The sequence below is a fragment of the Hyaena hyaena genome, unplaced genomic scaffold (assembly GCF_003009895.1).
Source record: "Hyaena hyaena isolate Hyena2069 unplaced genomic scaffold, ASM300989v1 scaffold_108, whole genome shotgun sequence".
In the NCBI taxonomy this organism is placed as follows: Eukaryota; Metazoa; Chordata; class Mammalia; order Carnivora; family Hyaenidae; genus Hyaena; species Hyaena hyaena.
In genome coordinates this window covers 864,487-884,868 of record NW_024080741.1, presented here as the reverse complement: position 1 = coordinate 884,868, position 20,382 = coordinate 864,487, and the positions used below count along the sequence as shown (strand labels likewise).

Genomic DNA, 20,382 nt, shown 5'->3' with positions numbered 1-20,382 from the left:
CAGGATCTTGTGATTGCCATTACATGGGTTGGTCAAAAGGAATATTTGTTAGCATTTTTATAGGGTCTTAAAGTAGTTTTAGCTCTATGACTGATAAAGCCAAGTACAAGCTTTATCATCCCTGCCTCTTGACTGTCAGCACTATGTAGATAAACTCATAATAGTTCCCAGAGAGGAACTTTTTAAGAGATGCTTAACCAGGAGACCAGAAGAAAGAGATTCTTAATGTTGCCTGATTACCATAGACCCTCTTGGGGCTTAACGTGTGCTGACAAAAGGTTAATTTCAAGATCTTATACAAATCAAGGATAAGAGTCTACATCAGGATCCAAATTTGGGGCATTTTGTCACTTTACTGCTGTTGTCCACTCTGAAAGTTGGAATTGGGTCCGAAGACACAGACCACTCTGTCTCCTAGGGCATCTCGGGGCAGAGAAATGGTAATAGATGGGGACTGAAGGGCAACTTTGCCTTGTCATCCAGATTTTTCTATTCTGGCTGATTTTTTAAAATGAGGATTTATGTATCACTTTTAAGAACAGCAGGCATATTTTAAGTAAGCATATTTTAGTAAAAATAATATAATAAAGTGTGGTGTCGAGATTGCCAATCAGATATAGTCATGGCAGTTGTCACTCATCAGGCCACCAGTCATTTAGATGGTTCTGGCAAGTTCCATAGCTGTCGGAAGGTGCTGGGGCAGAGCAGGGGAAGCCGGGAAATAGAGTCAGGTGCACAGTGACCCTAAGCAGGGTCTGTGGTTGCTGAATCGAGACTGTTAGGCATGGAAGTGGCGGTCTAGGGAGTTAGGTGAGCCAGATGATAAGTCTGCCCATAATAATGGAAAATGAGTGCACAGGGAGAATTTCAGAAACATGAAGCAATAGCACAGGTGATCTGCATAGGAGTTAGGTACAGACCTCGGCTATTAAGAGCATGAGAAAAGGAGCTAGAGAAAAACAGTGCAGAGAAACGAGGCTCCATTTCTCCCTGTTGGCTACACTGCCTGGCGCAATCTGGAGAATACTTCATATTTTCTCCATGGATTCAAGGGTACTTCCCGACTATTTTAGGTACGCCAGCTAGACACAGTGACCTTTGGACCGATAACCTTTCAGCCTCAAGACATAATTTCCTTCTCTCTGGAGGCCTTGAACAAAATTTTCTGTTAGTTAATTTGAAAGCCCATTCTTTGTACTTCTTAGTTCTAATTATGGCCATCTTCTTTTTTGAATGGAAAATTAAGAAAGTTGGACTTAGGTTGGTTTTTACATACTTTTGTGATCTAATAAGAGTCTGAAAGATGTTTACATCCCAATATTCAACCGCTCTGTTGTTTGTTTGTTTTTTAATGTTTATTTATTTTCAAGAGACAGATTGCGAGCAGGGGAGGGGCAGAGAGAGGGGGAGACACAGAATCTGAAGCAGGCTCCAGGCTCCGAGCCGTCAGCACAAGCCCAACGTGGGGCTCAAACCCACGAACTAGTGAGATCATGACCTGAGCCGAAGTGGGATGCAAACCAACTGAGCCACCAAGGTGCCCCCAATATTCAACTGCTTTGAAAGATCTGAGATGAATTGTCACTGTTTTTATCAAATTGCTGTTTTACTCTTCCCAAACTAGTTTTGGTAGGAAGAGTGACTTCTGAAACAACAGATACTTTGTTCCATATAGTATGTTAAGAGAGTGGAGAAGCATAGGGGTAGTGAGGACTATAAGACAATACTGATAAGCCCAGGAAAGAAGCAAACAGACATTCTGAGTAATGATTTGGGGAGCATATCTGGAGAGGAAGATTTGGAACAACTCTCCCTGTAAGGCAGACTTATCTCATTCATGAGTTGCTCCTTCTTCAGGGAGCCAGGCCCACTTAGACTCTTCTTTAGAGATAGAGTCCACTGTCCTCTCTGATGCACTTCACCTTGCTGAACAAGTTCATCTTCATGTGAAGCAGGGTGAAGATTATTCACTCCTGGAGAAAGCTGTCACAACATTTTGATAACCAGCAGAAGTGATTCAGCAAGCCCATCTGTCGTTATCTGGCGAGAGGACCCCAGAGGGTGGCGTTTCTTTAGGGAAACTTTATGGCCCCCTCCTCCTGCAATACCCACCAAAAGAAGTATGAAGACCAACATAAAATACTGCTATGGTGTTAGCATTAAGTATTAAATATATTAAATATAATCATTGTGCTTTTATCCATCTGTTTCTCAATTGCTTAGGGTTTTGGGGAAAACTGAAAAATCAATAAGACAAAATACATCAACCATAAGGCATTTATACTGATGAAAATAGACCGAGTTGGTTTTTTTTTTGTTTTTTGGGGTTTTTTTATTGGTTTGGTGTGGGATTTTTTGGGTTTTTTTTGCTTTTGACTAGGGATATTTTAGGGACTTTGAAGAAAGGACCTAAAAATTATTACTCAGCCTGGTATTTATTCTGCAACATATGCTGACCTCTAACTTTGAGAGCTGAAAAGCCTAATCCTTGATCATCCCAGAATGAGTTTAGGAATTTGTGATCATTTCCTTTTTACTGGGTATTTGCATACATCACTCACCAGCTAGGTTTAGAAGGATGAGCAGGCTCTCTGTGCTAAGACAGAATGATGTGAATTTAGGGCCAACGTGAAGTGTTCATTTATCAATTAGCCCTTAATGACCATTTATGTAGCATGACAATATACAGAGAAGACAAACTGTCTTCCATAGTGTACTTTTTTAAATAGGCTAATAAGAATGGTTAGGGTTTTATATTTTCATCTACGTTTTACATTAGGACTTTCGTGGGTATTTGCTCTGTGTCGAGGGGAAGGGTCAATGTATATAAATAAGAAGAAGGATATCTGGCAAGATTGGGAACATGACCTCTTGCCCTCCAAAGCCTGGGAAGCCCTGCTGAATGCTCCCGATCTTAGCAGTGTATGGACACGGTGTGAACTCTCCCCTCTGCATACAGAGTGGGGGTTAGAGGTTAATGAATGAGTGCTCTCCTCACCCACGAGATCCTGTTCGATGGTGGTTTTATAAATAAGGGCTTAAATGGGGTCAGAATAGGACCTGCATATTGCTTCCAAACTTTCTAAATCTGTTTGAAGTGATGGCGTTCAGAGATGACACCCTTCCACCAGGGAAGGGAGGCCTGGGGCTCTGGGCTTGGGGAACTGGATGGCTGTACTGGTTCAATATGTCTAAAAGCAGGACCAAATGGAAAACAAAGCGGGGGGGGGGGTCCTTGCTGCCCCCTATTCTTCTCTAGTAATCCCTTAAAAAATAATTGCAGACCCAAACCTCTGGCCTCTAGCACATTTTCCACCTGATTAGAGGCCTTTGTGAGGTCGGGAAAGGGACCCGCGGCCTTGTACATTGTGCTGAGGCCTGAAATGTCCAGCTGGGATTTTTTTCCATCAAAAGGGGATTTTAGTAAAACCATTATCAGGGGCTTAAAGGAGAAAAGCTGTTGAGCTGCAAGTGAGGGGGTAGATTAGCATTAGCAGGCTTGTTCTGGGCACTGGTGGAAGGGTGGGAAGGTGTCTGCAGCCCTGCGCACAAGCGCTGGGATTTCTTTGCAAGTCCCCGGCAGGTGCAGAGGGAGGAGTGGGCACAGGAGTGGGAGCCGCCAGGCTCGGGAATGGTCCATGGGGATTTACCTCTGGGGCGTCGGGTGCGAAGTGACCCAAATCAGGGAGGATTGCAAGAAAATGCAGGGTACCTGCTCAGTGTATGAGAGGCCCCAGACATGCTTCATTGTAGGTTATGTGCCTCTATGTCACCTGGAACGCTCCCCACCCCCACCCCACACACCACTCTCTGGGCCCTTCTTCACACTCTCCGTAGATAGGCCAACCAGAACTCAAGGAGCCGGGAAGGAGCTGTGCTGGATCACTTTAAATTAAGGACATGGATGTGTGTGTAGACACCTTTATTGCTGTGCGGCAGGGACAGAAGGGACAGAAGAAGGTTAGGAGAACAGCGGCAGTGGCTGCCCTGTGTGCAAAACAGTAGTCAGGCTGTGTGGACTGGCAGCCCTCTTGGGTGAGGGCTTGTGGAGTTACCTGAAATTGTCTTCATGGGGTTACCAGAGCTGTCAGCGATGCCTTCTTTGCCGGAACGGAGCATGGAAGGCTGAGCCGCATCGAGCTGGTGGGCAGCATGCAGGCCACTGGAGCCAGCCGCTGGCCGCAGGGCCCGTGTGACGGATGTCGCTCGCCAGTGGCTCCGGAGACACCCGTTTTCTGTTTCTCCCTGTGTACACCGTCGCCCTGGCTTGTTTTCCCTGTACACCCAGGGTGCGGGATAGAACACGGCACCCTCCTGACTGCAGATGCTGACCGCTGTGGGGGACAGGAGGGGTGCAAGCCTCCATGTCTGAGCAAGACACTGATCCTAGCCGTCACCTTCCCTGCACGTCCCCAGCCGTCCCCAGCCGCAGGCTCACCTTTGGCCAGCCCGGTGGACTGGTAGTCGGAATTTTTATCTCAAGTCAGATTCCAACAACCAGTGCAAGAGGGCCTGTCTTCTTGAAGATGTGTGCTAGCCCAGGAGAGCAGTTCTTGGAGGCTGCGCCTCAAAGAGCAACGTGCTGGTTCCTTCTAATGCCCGTCTTGAGGAGCTGCTAGTCATCAAATAGTCTGTGCTTTCCCTCACTTAGTTTCATGAAGTCTCTCTGGATTATTCTGGCTCCTCAAGCCCACCCTGTGTTGTCGCGTCCTCAGCCTCGTGTGGAGGGATACGTACTCCCCCGCCTTCCGCTACCACTTCTTTTCTTTACTTGGGCTGCTGTCCCTCAGCCTGTGCTTGGCGTGGTCACTAACAGTGGGATGTTTCGGCTACAATGTCCATAGGGCTGCCTGGGGAGATTTTCGGCTTTTATTAGGCATTCACGGATGGTGCCCAGATCACTAATTTGCTTCGTGGCTGGGGCCTGAGTTCCAGAAGTTTTTTCCTTTCTTTTCTCTCCCTCTCCAACCCAAACTGACCTCTGTATTACTGAGCTAATAAAGCGCTGCCCTCCACAGTGAATGCGGCTTGGGAGGAGTAGCCACAGGGGACATCCACCTTCCACCTTCCACCTTCCACCTTTTCATTCCGTATTTGCACCAACTGCTCTTCAGATCTGGCTTTGATTCCCCGAGGCCAGACTATGGGGAGCCGGGAGAGCAAGCACCCCCAAGGCCTCTCCAGCCCTCGGTCTGTCCCCCATTGTGGCAGTTTAGGGAATCTGGCCAACTTGGTTTAGAAGTTCTTTTCTCTTTGTTTTAATTTCTCCTGCCTTTTCCTACTGTCTGTTTTCCATAGGAAGACTTTAGATATGTGAGCAACCACACTCCTTTATCAGGCTCTTAAACATTTTCAATTTCATAGACTCCTTTAGATTTTATGAAGGTGTCTTCATCAGTAATAAAGATGCTCCTTTTGTCATAAAAATAGACACTCCTAAAATTGTGAGAATACTTTTGTTTTTTCTCAAAGGCTCTCTAGAATTTTTCATTACAGATTATATGCTTTCTATTCTTTCGTAATAATAAAAAAAAAGCCAGCACGTTTGCTGTTAAAACTCTCTCCATGTATGACTGTAAAACTTCACCCCATTTTGTTCTCCCAAACTTCCCAAATATGACAATCTAACATGATTTGTACAAGATGGTCTTTAAGAAAAATTAGAAATCGATGTTTGCTTCTCACAGCAGAGCACTGTGAGCAAACTCAGGGAACCTTTATGAGGTCACATCTGTTACCTTGCTCGGAGAACAAAGTGCTGGACACCTGGCCTCCTTTGAGGAGCTTCACTGATGTTTTAAAATTGAATTTCATCTTTTTGGCAATACGAAATCCCTCCCTTGTCAACTCTTAGACTCTAGGGAAAAGTCTTTGACTTGGGGGGAAGATAGGGCCGGAGGTGACTGGAGGGCATCTGTCTGAAGGGGAAGGTTTAGGCGCCCCACTGGAAATAATCTCTAATTTGCAGACAATGCTGCCGCCTGCTGACAAGACATAGGGCTTGCAGACTTTGTGGATAAATACATTTCATGTCTTCCACGCTGGAAAACAAATTTCCATTCATTTGCAGTAACCATGATGTGTTTTTCTGCTTTATTGTGGATCTTAAAATCATCTTAGTAAACTAGGGGGAAAGAAAACACATGGTTGAACTCCCAGGTACTTCTGATACTGGTGTAGACTTGATTCATAGCTGCATCACAGTGGGGGAGGTCAGTCTTGGGTGAAAGGTTTCTTGCTTTTGTTTTTTTTTTGCAGGGAGGGAGGAAGCTCAAGAAGCAGTGTACAAGAAGTCAAATTTTATTTTCCACTCCTGCCTTTTAATAAAGTGTAGCCTTCTGTCTCCTAACTCACATATCTGCATTTTTTTTCTAATTTTTAAAAGAGATTTTAAGTAATCTCTACACCAAACGTGGGGCTCGAACTTACATCCCCAAGATCAAGGGTTGCATACTCTACCCACTGAACTAGCCAGACACCCCTACATTTTTGTATCTAAAGCAAGCAGTAATGAGGCTGTTTGCTGCTAAATCCCGTGTTGTGCATACTCAAGTGAATTTCTGCAGTTCCTCTTGTGAGTCCACTGAAATTTAGAACTTCATGTGTGGAAGAAGATAGGGCAGCTGTCTTCCTCTGGGCCATGCTGCTCTGATTGTCGCCAGTTGACTCTGAGCACAATGGCAGGGCATCTGGCTAAAGTGCACAGGCGTCAGCTCGGGTCGGAAGAGCCTGTCATCTAGTGCAGTTTCACAGAATGTGGAGACCTTGACTGCTTCCTGCAGCAGCAGCAGCAGCTGCGAGCCTGATAAAACTTACTTCGGAGAACTTGGTCATACCATTTTTACAGAGAATTCCTGAAACCCTCTAAATTGTGTGCACGGGAATGAACTAGAAGAGCTAGGAATTGTCACTTTAATTTTGTCACTTCCATGTTGTTTCCTTTGGACACACCTACTGGTCCTTTCTGGTTACTGTATTTTGGTTCACAGTACTGAGCTTTTGAGCTATGAAGCTAAGGCTTAAAACACTGAAGTAAAATGGAAGGTGCAGATTAGCTGTCTCCCATCTAAGAACATTAAGAATTTGGGACATAACTGTTGTTAATTCCTCCCTTAGTTTATCCATCTGTCCACTTTTAGCCTCAGTGATTTTACTGAAGATTCTAGGAATATTATGACTAACTCTTCTGGTTCCTCCCTACTTAAAGACCATTTCTCAAAAAGCAAAATGGTAGCAGGTAGCTATTCCTACACAGATCTGTGCGTTAAAATGCCAGTTTAGGTAAGGGTTTCCTAAAGAGAAATATTATTATGGGTATTTGTAAATATTGTCATATTCTCTTCAGATGAGGAAAACCGTACTTTCCAAACCACATTGAGCTATCCCGTGCTATTTATAAAAAGTTAATCTGGTCTCCAAGAATGATTTTCCCACAGTCCAGGTCCAGTGACTTGAATCCATGCTATGAGTAGTAATTACTGACAGACAGCTGTGTGCGAGGCCCTCCTTCTGGAGTGTGGATTACATAAACCGAGGAGCAATAAACATAACCGAGTGCCTGATATTAACAAATTAGACCCTTGTACTCTTTCTGGACAAGAGGGATTTGTAACTAAAACATCTGGTAAGTCAAGCCTTTTTACCTTTGAATGAAGAGGAAATAGCTGGTGATCCTGAAACTTGATTCTACTTTATAAGATTGTGTGACAGGCATTTGTAGTGTGCAGAACATGTGCGAATTCTTCACACCAGCACAGACTTAGAGCATTCGTACTTCTCATCACTATTTGTGACAAAGCAGTGTTCTGGATTGGCTCAAGTCCTCTGAGGACTACAGGGGACAGATCTGACACGACTGGCTACTTCAATACCCTACAGCCCATTTACCAACTTGCACTAGTTTTTCAGCTTCTCAAATAACTCTATATACAATGCTTGCCAGACATCTCTAAGCTGGCACAATGTAGTAATACATATTAAATGGTAGTGACTTTCAGCACTTGGTTTTGTTTTGTTTTGTTTTTCCTACTCCCAATGAAAACAGGCTGTGGTTTAGCACCTTTCTGAAGCCAGGGGTCAGGGTGGCACTTTGCAGTATCTCCGGGAAAGATCAAAGAGCTACCTGCATGCTTATCAACCTCTGAGGTGGTCAGTCAAGTCTGAAGCAGTCGTGGTTCTGATAAATACTCCTGTCACGGAGGCAAAACCGTCTCAGCTTTGTCAAGCCTCTCTCTCCCCATTTATAAAATTAAGTGTGCAGTGTCAACCAGATTTGTGAAAACAAACATTTTGTTTGAGACAGAAAGTGAACACCCTGTCATGACTAAATTCTTCCAGTGGGTTGCATTCGCATCCCTAACAGTGTCTCACCTTGGGTTTCTTTGTTGCTGCAGAACTCATTCTTTCCTTTGTAACTGACGCTATTTTCCACCATCACAAATAAAAGCGAACTTACAAGGATATGTGGCATTTGTGTTTTACACAATCATAGTCTAAGCATAATGAGGTAATAAAAACAGAAGTCTTTTTTAAAGAAAAGAACGTGCACTTTTCTGGGTTAACGAACAGCAAGCAGAGGAACTGCACTTCTATTTCATTGGCGGGGATGTTCAACATACCCCCACGCTAGTGCTGCACAGTTAAGATCTCAAGCTTACTTTCTCTTCCACCTTAACCGGAAGACTCGACTTTACATAGTACCAAATGTTCTGGGTTGGTACAGGCAACTCCACCAGGCAAAATCAGAGCAATCCCTGGAAAAGAGGAAAAGACTGAAACTGATCATTTGTGGACATTTAAATGTATTCATTGTCTAGAAATACTGGTTTTCTATGCAAGCCCCAAAAGTACATGCTCCTTCCAGCTGTGCACTTACCTTTGCTAAGTTCTAAATTATTAGTAGTTGGCAATGACCCAAATATGAATGTCTTATCCGTTTGATACCATTCACGCTTCAAAATATTTTAACTTGCCGCATCATATTGGAACAAAAATGAGATATGTGACCCAAGCACAGGCCTGCGTTTGACCATAGCTTTCCAGTTTCTGATCCTGTGCTCCACAGTATCTCATCAGAAAGCCTCACCCCTGCCTCCGTAGGAGTTCGGAGGCACACAGAGTTTAGGTCTTGCCCTTTACTAAGTGGATAGAAATAACCTAAAAGGGAGTGATGTGAGATGCAGGGAAGAGAAGGGCGACAGAGAAGGCCACCACTCCATGAATTACTGTAGCTTCCCTTTCTCCAGCAGGGCAGCTGAGAGCAGGGGCGAGGGGCTCCCCCTTTCTCGGGACTGGCAAGAGGCAGTTGTCAGAGGCTGCATGAGGTCTTGGTTTCGTTTTACAAATCTGATCTTTTAATAAAGAGGTTCTTATTTGGAAACACAGTGGTCGCTGGGGGCCATACATTTCCCCTTTGAAAACTTGAGTTCACATTTTCTAAGTCAAAAGTAAAAAAGGTTTTACTAATTCCAAGACCAGTGTCTATCTAGTAACTGCTGCAGGAAAGCACCAGGATTTAGGGCACAGGCCATACTTCAGTTTCCAGAGCATGTGTCTTCAAGAGAAAAGTCCTTACCTTTAAAAGGAAACTCCAATAAAAAGAGACTTGCCTTTTCAGATCTTTGTTGATTTGAATCATGAAAGAATTTGATGAGTTTGAATTTTCTTAACTATTTAAAGACAGGCAATAAGTGAGGCAGGCATCCCTGTCCCTGTTACGCAGTGTGGGGTAAACCAGGCGGGGGCCCTCCAGCACCTTAGGATTGAGGAATCCCACAGAAGGGAGTCCACAGCAGGGAGCATCATGCAACAGTGCCCAGCATTTCTCGCTAGCTAGAGGCCTAGCATGGTCCTTACGGGCTGCAGAAATTGTCTGCACCCCAGTGAGGTTGCATTTATCTTTTCCAGACAGACTTTAAGGGCTACTGCCCAATGAGGCTCAGAAAAGAAAGGTGCGTGGAGCCCTGTCCTCACCACTAACTAGTTTCTATGAGGCTTATTACTTCTGGATGATAAAGTTTACACTAAGTTCCTATTCTGATTTTTCACTTCTGAAGTTTCAGCAAATACCTGAACCAGGCTTTCCGATTTTCCTAAAAATTGCCCCAAAGTGCTTTTTAACTTTTGTAGCGCCCACAAAATATCAAATCATTTTCTTTAGTGCTTCTGATTCCTGTAGGTATGGTGGAGATCGGCTCCCCACCCGTATTCCCTTTAAATAGTGCCCTGTGGCATGAGCTTGTCCATACTGTGCCACTCATTTCTGTGAGGTCACCTTACTGGAAACCAAGGTACCATCAGTAGCTGAACCTTCTCAGCATACGGAAGGGAGGTGGACTTTGGAACTGGACCTGGTTTGAGCCCTGGTCCCCCTCAATTAGTGGCTGGGTGACTTAAGACAAGTAGTATGCCTTATCTGGAAATAAGGATACCTGTTTGAACAGGCTGCTTTGAGGACTAAAAGGAGAAGTATTCAGGTACCATGCAAAGTATACCATAGTTCTCAATACATATTTGTTTCTTTCTACCCATGAAGGTTGAGAGATATAAACAGTTAACCTTGACTGATGAAAGTAAATGGTTTATTCATCATTTCCAGAGACACTCCAGATATATTAAGTATACCCAGTTTAGCATGAGGACAGTAGGCCCATGATCTTAACTTTCAAACATTCACTCACCGACCTTTAGTCAAGCTTATATTTATTTAGCCTTGCAAGTAAAAAACAAAACCAAACAGAAAAGTGGAAAAATCTCCCCATTAGTTGGTAGGACTGTGTATTAAAATGAAGAATGTGGGCGCAGAGTCTAGGAGCACTTAGGAGGTGCTCAAGTTGTGATGGGCTGAGTCTGTAGTCATACAGTCTGGGAGGAAAAAAAATCCTCCAAGAACTTACAGCTTATGGAAACTTCATGCGTTACAGTGCCACATCAGAATGCTGACCCTAACTCCAAGTCCCAGCTTCTTACTAGGGTTCACACTTTTTCCTCCCCAGGCCGTAAGCGCTTGCAACCTAAGAGGGAAGAAAGAGCTCCACACCTTCCCCAAAGAAAAGGAAGATGGATCTAGTGTCAGGCTCAATTAGACCCAATTGTGATGGCTCTCTCCAAAAAGGAACAATGCAGCTTTTGTGACAGGCTCAAGCAGAAGCTTGGAAATTTTACAAAACAACCTTATCCCAAGAGAAACTTGGGTTCTAGCTCTCTTCCTGGAAAGAGGTGTCATTGCAGGAAAGTTTTATACCACCATTATCAGCTCTTGCTGGGATCTGTATTTTTGGTTTAAAAAAAAAAAATCTCAGCCACAACGAAGAAAGACCTATGTGAAACCAAGAATATGCCCTGCTCCACTGTCTGAGCGCTCAGACCCTTCCACCTCCACAGCCCAACCACAGGGTGTCGATTATCTAGTTATTGTCTATCAAAGGGAACTCTTTGCTAGAATTGCTGGTATTCATTTATCTGCCCCAAAGAATTGTCTAAGAACCCTCACCACAGTGGATCGAGTGGCCAGCCTCAGCGCTGGAAGTGCTTAAAATGCAAATGTGCAACAACTCCTGGCCAACCTCCCCCTCCCCCAGGAAAGTGCTTAAATACAGCCGGGCCTGGAGGAGAATGTTAAAAAGAGGGGCTGAACTGCCTTCCTCCTCTCCACTAGGACCCTCACTCACACTGTGAGATTCAGCACGCATGAGCGAGCAAGCGAGCTGGCGAGCAAGGACAGCGCTCTTTTAACTTTCTGAACAATGGCTTCGGTTCCCTCCACCCTTCACCATTTCACATCCTCCCCACATCCACTTAGAGTGGAAAGAAACCCCTTTTTCTCCCCCACCTCCACATCTCATGACCCATTTTTCAACGGGACTCCTTGACCTCCTTTCCACCCTGGGGAAACCGTGAACTCTTACAGTTCTCGTTTTCAAAAAGTTCCATTTTGCTCAGTTTTTTTTTTTTTTAAATGTCCATGTTGTTGACAGTTTAAAACCAAGAAATTAGATCAATCTCCAGTCCAGTCACATTGCTAGAAACAAAACATTTAGATGTCAGTGGTAAAACTTATACAGAATAAATGTTTACCGGTGAGCTTACTCACACACCACATAGGATGCCCCGAACCCTATACCTTATTTCCTCTTAAGAATACACAAACAGCACCTCCTACTCTGGCGTGGGCCCAAACACACCCTGCCTTCAAAATAATTCACAGATACAAGGTTTTTTGGTTTTTTTTTTCAAAAACATACTTCATATTTCCTCTTTTATTATATAAATATCAGTTTAACCTTTTACTGTAAGAATATAAACGTTTTAAGAGGATCTTTGTTATTATTTATACAAATTCACAAACAGTACAATTAATTGATAAAGGTCTCTGGGTTTCTTTAACTCCATGGTCTCGCAGGTTGCTGTGGAGGATTCTAAAAAAAAATAAACAAACAAAACTCCAACAGAAATATACATCCTACTCAAAAGCAATTGTGTTTTAAAGCCACGAGTCCCAACCCCCACCAAAATAATGAAAGCCATCTATGCCTCCATTTAGAAACAGATTTTTGTAAAACCCACAAACTCCCATTTTATGAACACAACAGAGATGAAACAGGAGTTTCAGTCTCCTCCCCTTCGCGGTACAGCCCCAGGGGCTCTGCGGGCCACCTCTGCTCCCCATGCTTCCAACAGGAAGCCTCACCGTGTGACCTTTTTGTGGGGAAACTTGGAAGAGGGTGAGGGTAGGGCAGAATTTGCATATATAATCATCATTTTCAAGACACAATCTGCATCTCAGGCAAACAAAAGTTCAACTCTCATTTCTTCCATACATTTGTGCTATAAATTAAGTCAAGATTTATGGACACCATTGGGCCCTCAAATCCCAATGGACGGGGAGAAAAATATTCTAGCCAGAATGTGGAAGTGGACACACTGGATGGATGGGGTTTGGGAAGAAGCCAAAACAAAATGGACGTACAAACCCAATGGGCATCTTTCCAGTCTAGGCACAAAAACGTTTCAGTCTCAAAATATCTCTCTTGTAGAATTCCAGGGCTTCAGAGAAAAAAGTAAACTAAAACGAGGTAGCCAGACATATATATATGTATATATATATAATTTATATATATATAATATATAGACTATATTCAGCAGAGAAAAAAAAAAAAAGGACCATGATTTCGAATTTCTCCAAAAAATGAAAACAAGAAAGACAAAAAAAGGAAATGAAGGTGAACAGCAGAGCACTGTAGGAGAAGTGAGGAGAAGAGATTAGTTACAAAGTGGAAGGAAAAAGGGTGAAAAGGCCGTGGTAGCTGGGTTTGCTCTTTTTACATTTGGAAATAAAAACCAGATCGCAGTATTCAAATGAAAGCTTAAGTGAAGGCAGACATTTTCCTCAACTCCCCAGGGTTTTAAGGACTAGTCACTCCCCACCCCCTCCCCCAATTCCAAATGCAAAGCAGTGGGGGATACAGTAGCTCAAACAGTCCTCCAACCCCCTGCCGAGAGGAGTGGGTGGATAAGTAACTGTTTCCATCTCTATCCTCAGGGAAAAAGAGAAGGGAGTAAGGTAGGAACCCCAGACGCAATGAGAATGGGTGCTTGGTGGGCGGAGGTGCTGGAGGAGGGAGAAAATGAGCCTGACGCTTGGTGTCACTGCCCCCATCTCATCCACTACAATGATCTGTGTGTAAGTGGGCATGTCAAGTGGGGGTGGGGGGCGGGCGTGGTGGTGACCGGAGGATGAACAGGGTGGGACAAGGGGAGCAGGTACTGCTGCCCTCACCTGACCTTCTCACTGTCCGTCATCTGCCAGAGTCCCAGGTTGAGTACCTTGAGGCAGGGCAGCTGCGTGATGCGCTCCAGGCCGCGCTTGGTGATTCGGGTGCAGCCATACAGGTCTATGCCAGTGAGCTGGCTCAGGTGCTCAGCGATCAGCTCCAGGCCCTTGTCTGTGATGCGCACACACTGTCCGATGTTGAGCGTGCGCAGCCCATGCATCTGCCGCACCATGCGGTTGATGCCATCGTCGCTGATGTGGCAAGAGCAGAGGGACAGGGACTTGAGGCCGTCCAGGCCCTGGGCTATGTAAGCCAGACTCTGGTCCCCCACCTTGTCACAGAACGACACATCCAGCCCTGAGAGGCGAAGGCTGCCCATGGCCAGATGCATGATGCCAGTGTCACTGATGTTATCGCAGGAGCGCAGGTTAAGGCTGCGTAGGCTGCCCATGTGCGACAGGTGCAGGAGGCCTGCGTCCGAGATGCCTCCGCAGAAGCTGAGGTTGAGGAGCCTCAGGCCCGTCAGCCCCCGGGAGATGTGCTTTAGAGAAAGGTCGGTGAGCTTCTGGCAGTCCTGCAGCGTGAGCTGCTCCAGGCCCAGGCAGCCCTCGGCGGCGCTGCGCGTCATGCCGGCCAGGTGCCCTATGCCCACGTCCGAGAGGTGGCGGCAGCTGCGGAGATTAAGGCTCTTGAGGCGCTGCAGGCCCCAGGCGATGAGCAGGAGGCCGGTATTGGTGATGTTGCTGCAACCCCCCAGCTCCAGCACCTCCAGGCCCTTGAGGTACTGGGCTATGCGGCCCAGGCTGCTGTCGGTGATCTGCTTGCAGAGGCTCAGGTTCAGGGCACGCAGGGAGCCGATCTCCTGCACAAACGCGTGGCCCAGCCCGTTGTCAGTGAGGTTGTAGCAGCCGCTTAGGTTGAGGCTCTCGATGTTGGCCATGCCCTGGATCACGTAGCTGAGGCTGCGGCGGAGGCTCAGGATCTGCACGCGGCGGATACCCCGGGCCTGCAGGCTGGGGAACAGCGACGGGTTGGCCCGGCGCAGGTGCAGCTTGGCCTCCACCCCCCGCCACACCGACTTGTGGTAGGCGGCGTCCCGCCAGGCCGTGCACACCTGCGCCGCGCGCCCCTTATCCCGGACGTCCAGGTAGCCGAAGATCATGGCCAGCAGCTCGGGGAACAAGCACGAGATGTGGGTCTCCATCTTCCTCCTCCCCCCTCCGCGGCGCCGGGGGGAGGAGGCGCGGGCCCCGCCGCTCCTGCCCCGAGAGGCGACAAGAGCGGTTCGCCCCGGCCGCTGCCGCCGCCGCTGCCGCCGCCGCCTCGGGCCCAACGGACGGCCCCTCCCCGCCTTCCGGCTCCGGCCGCCGCCGCCGCCGCTCCTCCTCCTGGTCCGTCCGTCCTTCCTTCCTTCCTGCCGGCTTCGCCTCCCTTCCCTTCCCTCCCCCCGCCCCGGGCTCCGCTCGGTCCTCACATCCCGGGCGGGGAAGGCGCCCTCTCACTCACTCCCGAGCCCGGCCGGGCCGCCGCCTCCGCCGCCTCGGGTCTAACCACTCCGCGCTCGGGCCGCGCCGCTCCGCCCGCTCGGCCGCCGCTCCCACGCCCCCTGCCGCATCCTCGGCCACTTGCCACTGCCGCCGCCGCCGCCGCCGCCGCCGCCGCTCCGGGCCGGCGGGCCGGCCGGGGGGCCCTGGGGGGCTGCGAGCACGGGCTCCGGGCGCCGAGCAGGCTTCCTGCTGCCTTTGTCTCTCGCCCGCTTTTCAAACCTCCCAGCCCGGGCCGCCCGCACTCCGCCGCCCAGGCGGGGGGACCTGGAGGCCAATTCGGGCCACCGGGCGCACGTTCCTTCTCCCCCCCGCCGTCCGCGGCCAGTTGAGAGCTGCCGGCCCGGGCAAGGAGGACGCCGCGGCCGGCGCGGCCGGAGCGCGGCTCGGCGCCGGGCCGGGAGCGAGCAGGCGGGCCGCGCGTTTGGTAGCGTCCGGGCCGGACCCCTCTGCCCGACTGCTCCTTCGCGCGTCCCCTCCCGCCCGCCCGCCGCGCTCCCCCCGCGCGCGCCCGTGCAATGGTACGAGCCTGCGCTGCCGGAACTGTCGGAGCCGTTACCCTGGAAACGGAGTTCTTCCTAGTCTGGTCGCCCCGATTTTTAACCCTGTAGGCGCCATTTGAGAGCAGCTGTCAGCCGGGCTCTTCCCCACCCTTCTCCTTTTCACCCCGTAGCCCGCTGTTGAGCCATTCCCTTTCTGGGCCACGCCCCGACCCCATTCCTTCTCTTTTTTCCTTGCTGCTGACGTCTGCGCAGTCTTTTCCCATAGTTTACCCTTACAATTCCCGACCCCTACTTTACACCCTTCTCCCTTTATTATCCTTGCAAGACGCTCTTCCAGTGGTGGTACTCAATAATCATCGCTCCCAACTCTCCTTCCTTCTTTTACTGTCCCTAATGCCCCTTAACATGTCTCTGCTATCACGCCCCCAGTTCTTCCAACGGGGCTGTTTCCTACGATTCCTTTCTCTCCAGTCTTGTGCCTCAAATTATGGAGCAACTCGGTTTTATTCATCTCTGCCTTAGCTTGTCGCTGACCCTCTCCAGCCCTCATTCTAGAAGCATCCGTTGCTGCTTCCTTCTAGCTCTTCTGGTTGTGTCCAAACGCCGCCGTGAGTGCTTTATACATCGAAACTTCCCTCCACTTCCGCACTTGGCTGCTGAACCGTGAACTGTCGGGAGCGCCACAGATGCCCTTCCCACCTCAGCCTGCTTTGCACTTAGAAGGGATCAGCCGTCCCTAAAGCCTTGTTTTATGATATTTTTCTTTCTCACCAGCTTCTTAGACTACATATAAATTTTACAGAGAGTTGTACCGATAAATGCCCACAGTGAACATAGGATTTCAGAGTTTCCTTTTAACTATTCCCAAACCTGGAATCTTTGGATCAGAGAAAATGACCCTATTGTTAATGAACTTATGGGCTCATACAACTTGCTACAGGACAACCTGATCTGTTCATCAGAAAAGGAAAATGGTTTCATTAATTGTTTGAAGACCTAAACAAAATTTTGAATGGGCTCCATGTTCAGTATGTGAGATTAACTTTTGGCCACTTCTCTTTGCCCAAGAGACCAATGTTAGACCAAGTGCATTCAGATTCACTAATAGGCATAATATATATTACACCCCTCTCTCCTGTTTCTTTTTTTTTTTTAAGTTGTAGGTCAAGGTTTTGTTGCTTTAATTTTTTTAATGTTTTTTATTTATTTCTGAGAGAGAGAGAGTGTGAGCAGGGTAGGGTCAGAGAGAGAGGGAGACACAGAATCTGAAGGAGGCTTCAGGCTCTGAGCTGTCAGCACAGAGCCTGACGCAGGGCTTGAACCCACAAACTGAGATCATGACCTGAGCTGAAGTCGGACGCCCAACTGACTGAGCCACCCAGGCGCACCCCCCCTTTTCTTAAATCTTTTTTTTTTTTAAGTTTTATTTACTTTGAGACCCAGTGACCATGTGCACGCAAGTGGGGGAGGGGCAGAGAGAGGGAGAGAGAGAGAAGCCCAAGCAGGCTCAGCAGGTCAGCACAGAGCCCTAATTCACAAACTCTGAGATCATGACCTGAGCCAAAGTCAGACACTCAACCGAATAAGCCAGCCAGGTGCCTTTACCTCTGCTGTTTATAAATCAGGAAATGCAGAAGCGAAAGCTCTTACAAGTTTGCTACCTTACCCACATTACACATGGTGTGAGGCCCATAGATTTCTATAACCTTTCTGAAATAATGGACTGTACTGTTAGTCACCTAGGTGATCCAGATGGGCTGTAGCAATAATTTGGGGCCATACCTGAGCTAATACTCTTCTCCTAGACTGTATCTGGCCTTAAACTCTACATGAAAGTCCTTTTTTGTTGTTGTTGTTGTTGTTCTGTGGATGTAGATGTGTTTGTATCGATGTCAAAGCATTAATCCAAAACAACTTAATCCTCCTTAACACAAAACCAAGTGCTAGACCACACATGGGGTGGGGGGAGCGGCTTTGTAAATGGGAGCATGACCTGAAGAAAAGGAGCTTACTGGTTTTCCTCCTCTAGACAGGGTATTGTTCTCAATTCTGAAGAGTCATTCAATTCAGTGGTGCCAGAAACACTTTCTCTAGAAGTTGGCCACTTGATCCTAGTTCTAGCAAAACTTTTTCCTGCGTTTTATTAATACGGAGTCTTTTGTTGAAGACGCTCAAACATATTTCAAGGATTTGCAGTAATGTGGTTATTTTCACATTCAACAGATAGGAAAATAAGCATCAAGAGGCATCTCAGAAAATGCACATTAGTGGAGAAAAGGAAGTGTAGCATCAAATGAGCCCTGTGCTGTCTGGAGCTATGGCAACTTTTTATGGCATTAAGAAAATGTCTCCGTTTCTGGGTGTCAGTTTACTTATGTAACAGTAGGGTGATTTGACTGGATAATCTTCAGGGGCTTTTCCAGTGTTAACACCCCAGAGCCATGAGCCTAGATCAGTCCGTATTCTCAACCCTGGAACTTACGCATTGTTCTTAAGACAGGCCAGAGTTTAAAATATTTTCACATGCAGTGACTCCTTGGGGATTTTGGTTTAGGCTCGGAAATGGATGGAGGATATTAGAGAGCAGAGACCTTGATTATCTGAAAAATATGGATCCCAATATGGAAAATCCTGTGGATAGCTGTTCATTTTTTCCCCTACATTTTGAAATTTATTGAAGAAAAAGCAGTGATGGTAAATCTCTGGAACATAGTCAATTTTCTGGGATTCTTCCCTCAAAAATGTGACAACTGAGTTCCAAACACATGCCAGGGCGTACATGGTTCCCAACTGTACTTAAGTCTGTGAGAAGCTGAAATCCTAACAAGTTCATCGTCCAACTTTCTGTGGTCTGTCTTTGGATCAGCAGTAATGGCCTGAACAGCTACTATGGCTTCATTAATTTTTGTCTGTAGCTGTCTGAGCTCTTCTATGTGCAGCAATTGCAGATTTTGAGCAGCTTCATTAAGAACTGCATCTCCTGTGCCAAAACCTGTGTGTCTAAAGCAACCAGTGAGCCCTCTTTTGTTTGATTTGCTTTAGCAACTGCATCCCTCATCAGGTGCTCCTGGACCAAAATGTGAGTTGCCTGAAGCATTACCAGGTGACTATTATGATGTGGAATCTGAAGAAAGTTAGCCAAAGCCATGACACCAGCCTTAAGATCAGGATTATTTGCATCCAAATTGATCAGTGCCTCTACATTGTCAGCATTTTTTTGTATTATCAGGTAGCAAGTCCTTGTGTTTTCAGCATCATCTCCATACCCCGGTCTAACAGCTAAACCAAGCCAGTCAATTGCTTCTTGTAGGTCTTGAATCTTGAAAGGACAGTTAACATGTCTGAGATACTTTTCAGAGAACTTGGGCCAGTCACTGCTATGGATATTTCATAAACTACCTCTGTCTTCAATCTAGCGGTGTCTGATTTTCTGGTCTTCAAGTCAAACAGGAGAGTTTCTAAATTCAGTTTCATTTTTGCGGTTGAAGCCGGCAGGTTCGTGGTAGGTGAAAGCCATCAGCTTGCTTTGGAACATGGCCCTGCTTCATGCTCTGGTTTCCTGGGTGTGGGTTGGGAGAGGGGAGGTCAAGAGGGGCAGGCGGCACAGGCACTGTTCATATTCTAAGGATTTGTTCCGATTTTCGTATATGGTTCAAGAAGTTGCAACCAGAAAGGAATCTTTTTTCTGAATTTCTGTATAGAAACAAAAATGAGAGCCTTGTATGAGAAGTCTCTCCAAAACTTTATCAAGAATTTTAAAGGAACTAGATTTTCAGATAGGGAGTGTTTTTCATCTGGGTGAGGCCTGGGAAAATTGAGAGGCCCAACCCAAATATCAAGCTTACTTAAGGGTGTGTATACTTCCTTGTTCAGAGAAGGAAGATCTGGCAGGAAAGATCAGAAGAGATCTGCAGCTTTTTAAAGTCATTCAATAAAATATAGACCCAAACTAGTGACCCAGAGTCCAGCTGGTATAGGTGTTGGATCAAAGGAATATGTTGTATGTGTTTTATATTAACTCTAAACATGGCACAATGTCTACTATGTAGTAGACACTCTGCAAATGTTTTTGAACTGAAATGAATGAGAACAGTAATAACATAATATCTTTATGAAAGACTTCTCTCTCTGAGAGTCTGGACAACCAATACCAATGGATATGTGAGGTTTATAAATTGGTACCTTTCCAACTACTTTCCAACTTCAAGATTTCTTGACAAAATATTCTCTCTACTCCTAGTCCAATAAAACCTTGGATTGTGAGTAACTTGTTCTGCAAGTGTTCTGCAAGATGAGCAAACATTTCTAAAATTTTAACTTGATAAATGAGGGATGTCTTGCAATACAAGTAGTATGTGAGGTCGAATGTCACATGATCACAACTGAGCCAATGGTTCTTGAAGTTTGCTCTGATACATAAGCACTTTGGATTACAAGCATGTTTCGGAAGTGAATTATGCTCGCAAACCAAGGTCTCGCTGTATTACTAAACAAGAGAGTTTCTTGGGGATAATTCTCAGACATTTCTCCAAAGAAGATATAGAAATGTATAACGAGCATATG

The 20,382-nt window shown here is 46.5% G+C and overlaps 1 protein-coding gene across 4 annotated transcripts; it reads right to left on the bottom strand.

Annotated features, from left to right (window-relative positions):
• Window positions 1–8,548: 8,548 nt before the first annotated feature.
• On the bottom strand, window positions 8,549–15,129 carry FBXL14 (F-box and leucine rich repeat protein 14). 4 transcript variants are annotated; one of them, XM_039236346.1, is made up of 3 exons: window positions 14,887–14,975; window positions 13,778–14,785; window positions 8,549–8,753 (listed from the first exon to the last, which is right to left on the bottom strand). In XM_039236346.1, the coding sequence occupies exons 2-3, from the start codon at window positions 14,710–14,712 to the stop codon at window positions 8,690–8,692; spliced, it is 999 nt and encodes a 332-aa protein (XP_039092277.1). In that variant the 5' UTR covers window positions 14,713–14,785; window positions 14,887–14,975; the 3' UTR covers window positions 8,549–8,689. The 4 variants fall into 4 exon arrangements, with proteins under 4 accessions (XP_039092277.1, XP_039092274.1, XP_039092275.1 ...); XM_039236343.1 differs by having other exon boundaries at window positions 13,778–15,129; XM_039236344.1 differs by having other exon boundaries at window positions 13,783–15,129.
• Between the last annotated feature and the right edge of the window lie 5,253 nt (window positions 15,130–20,382).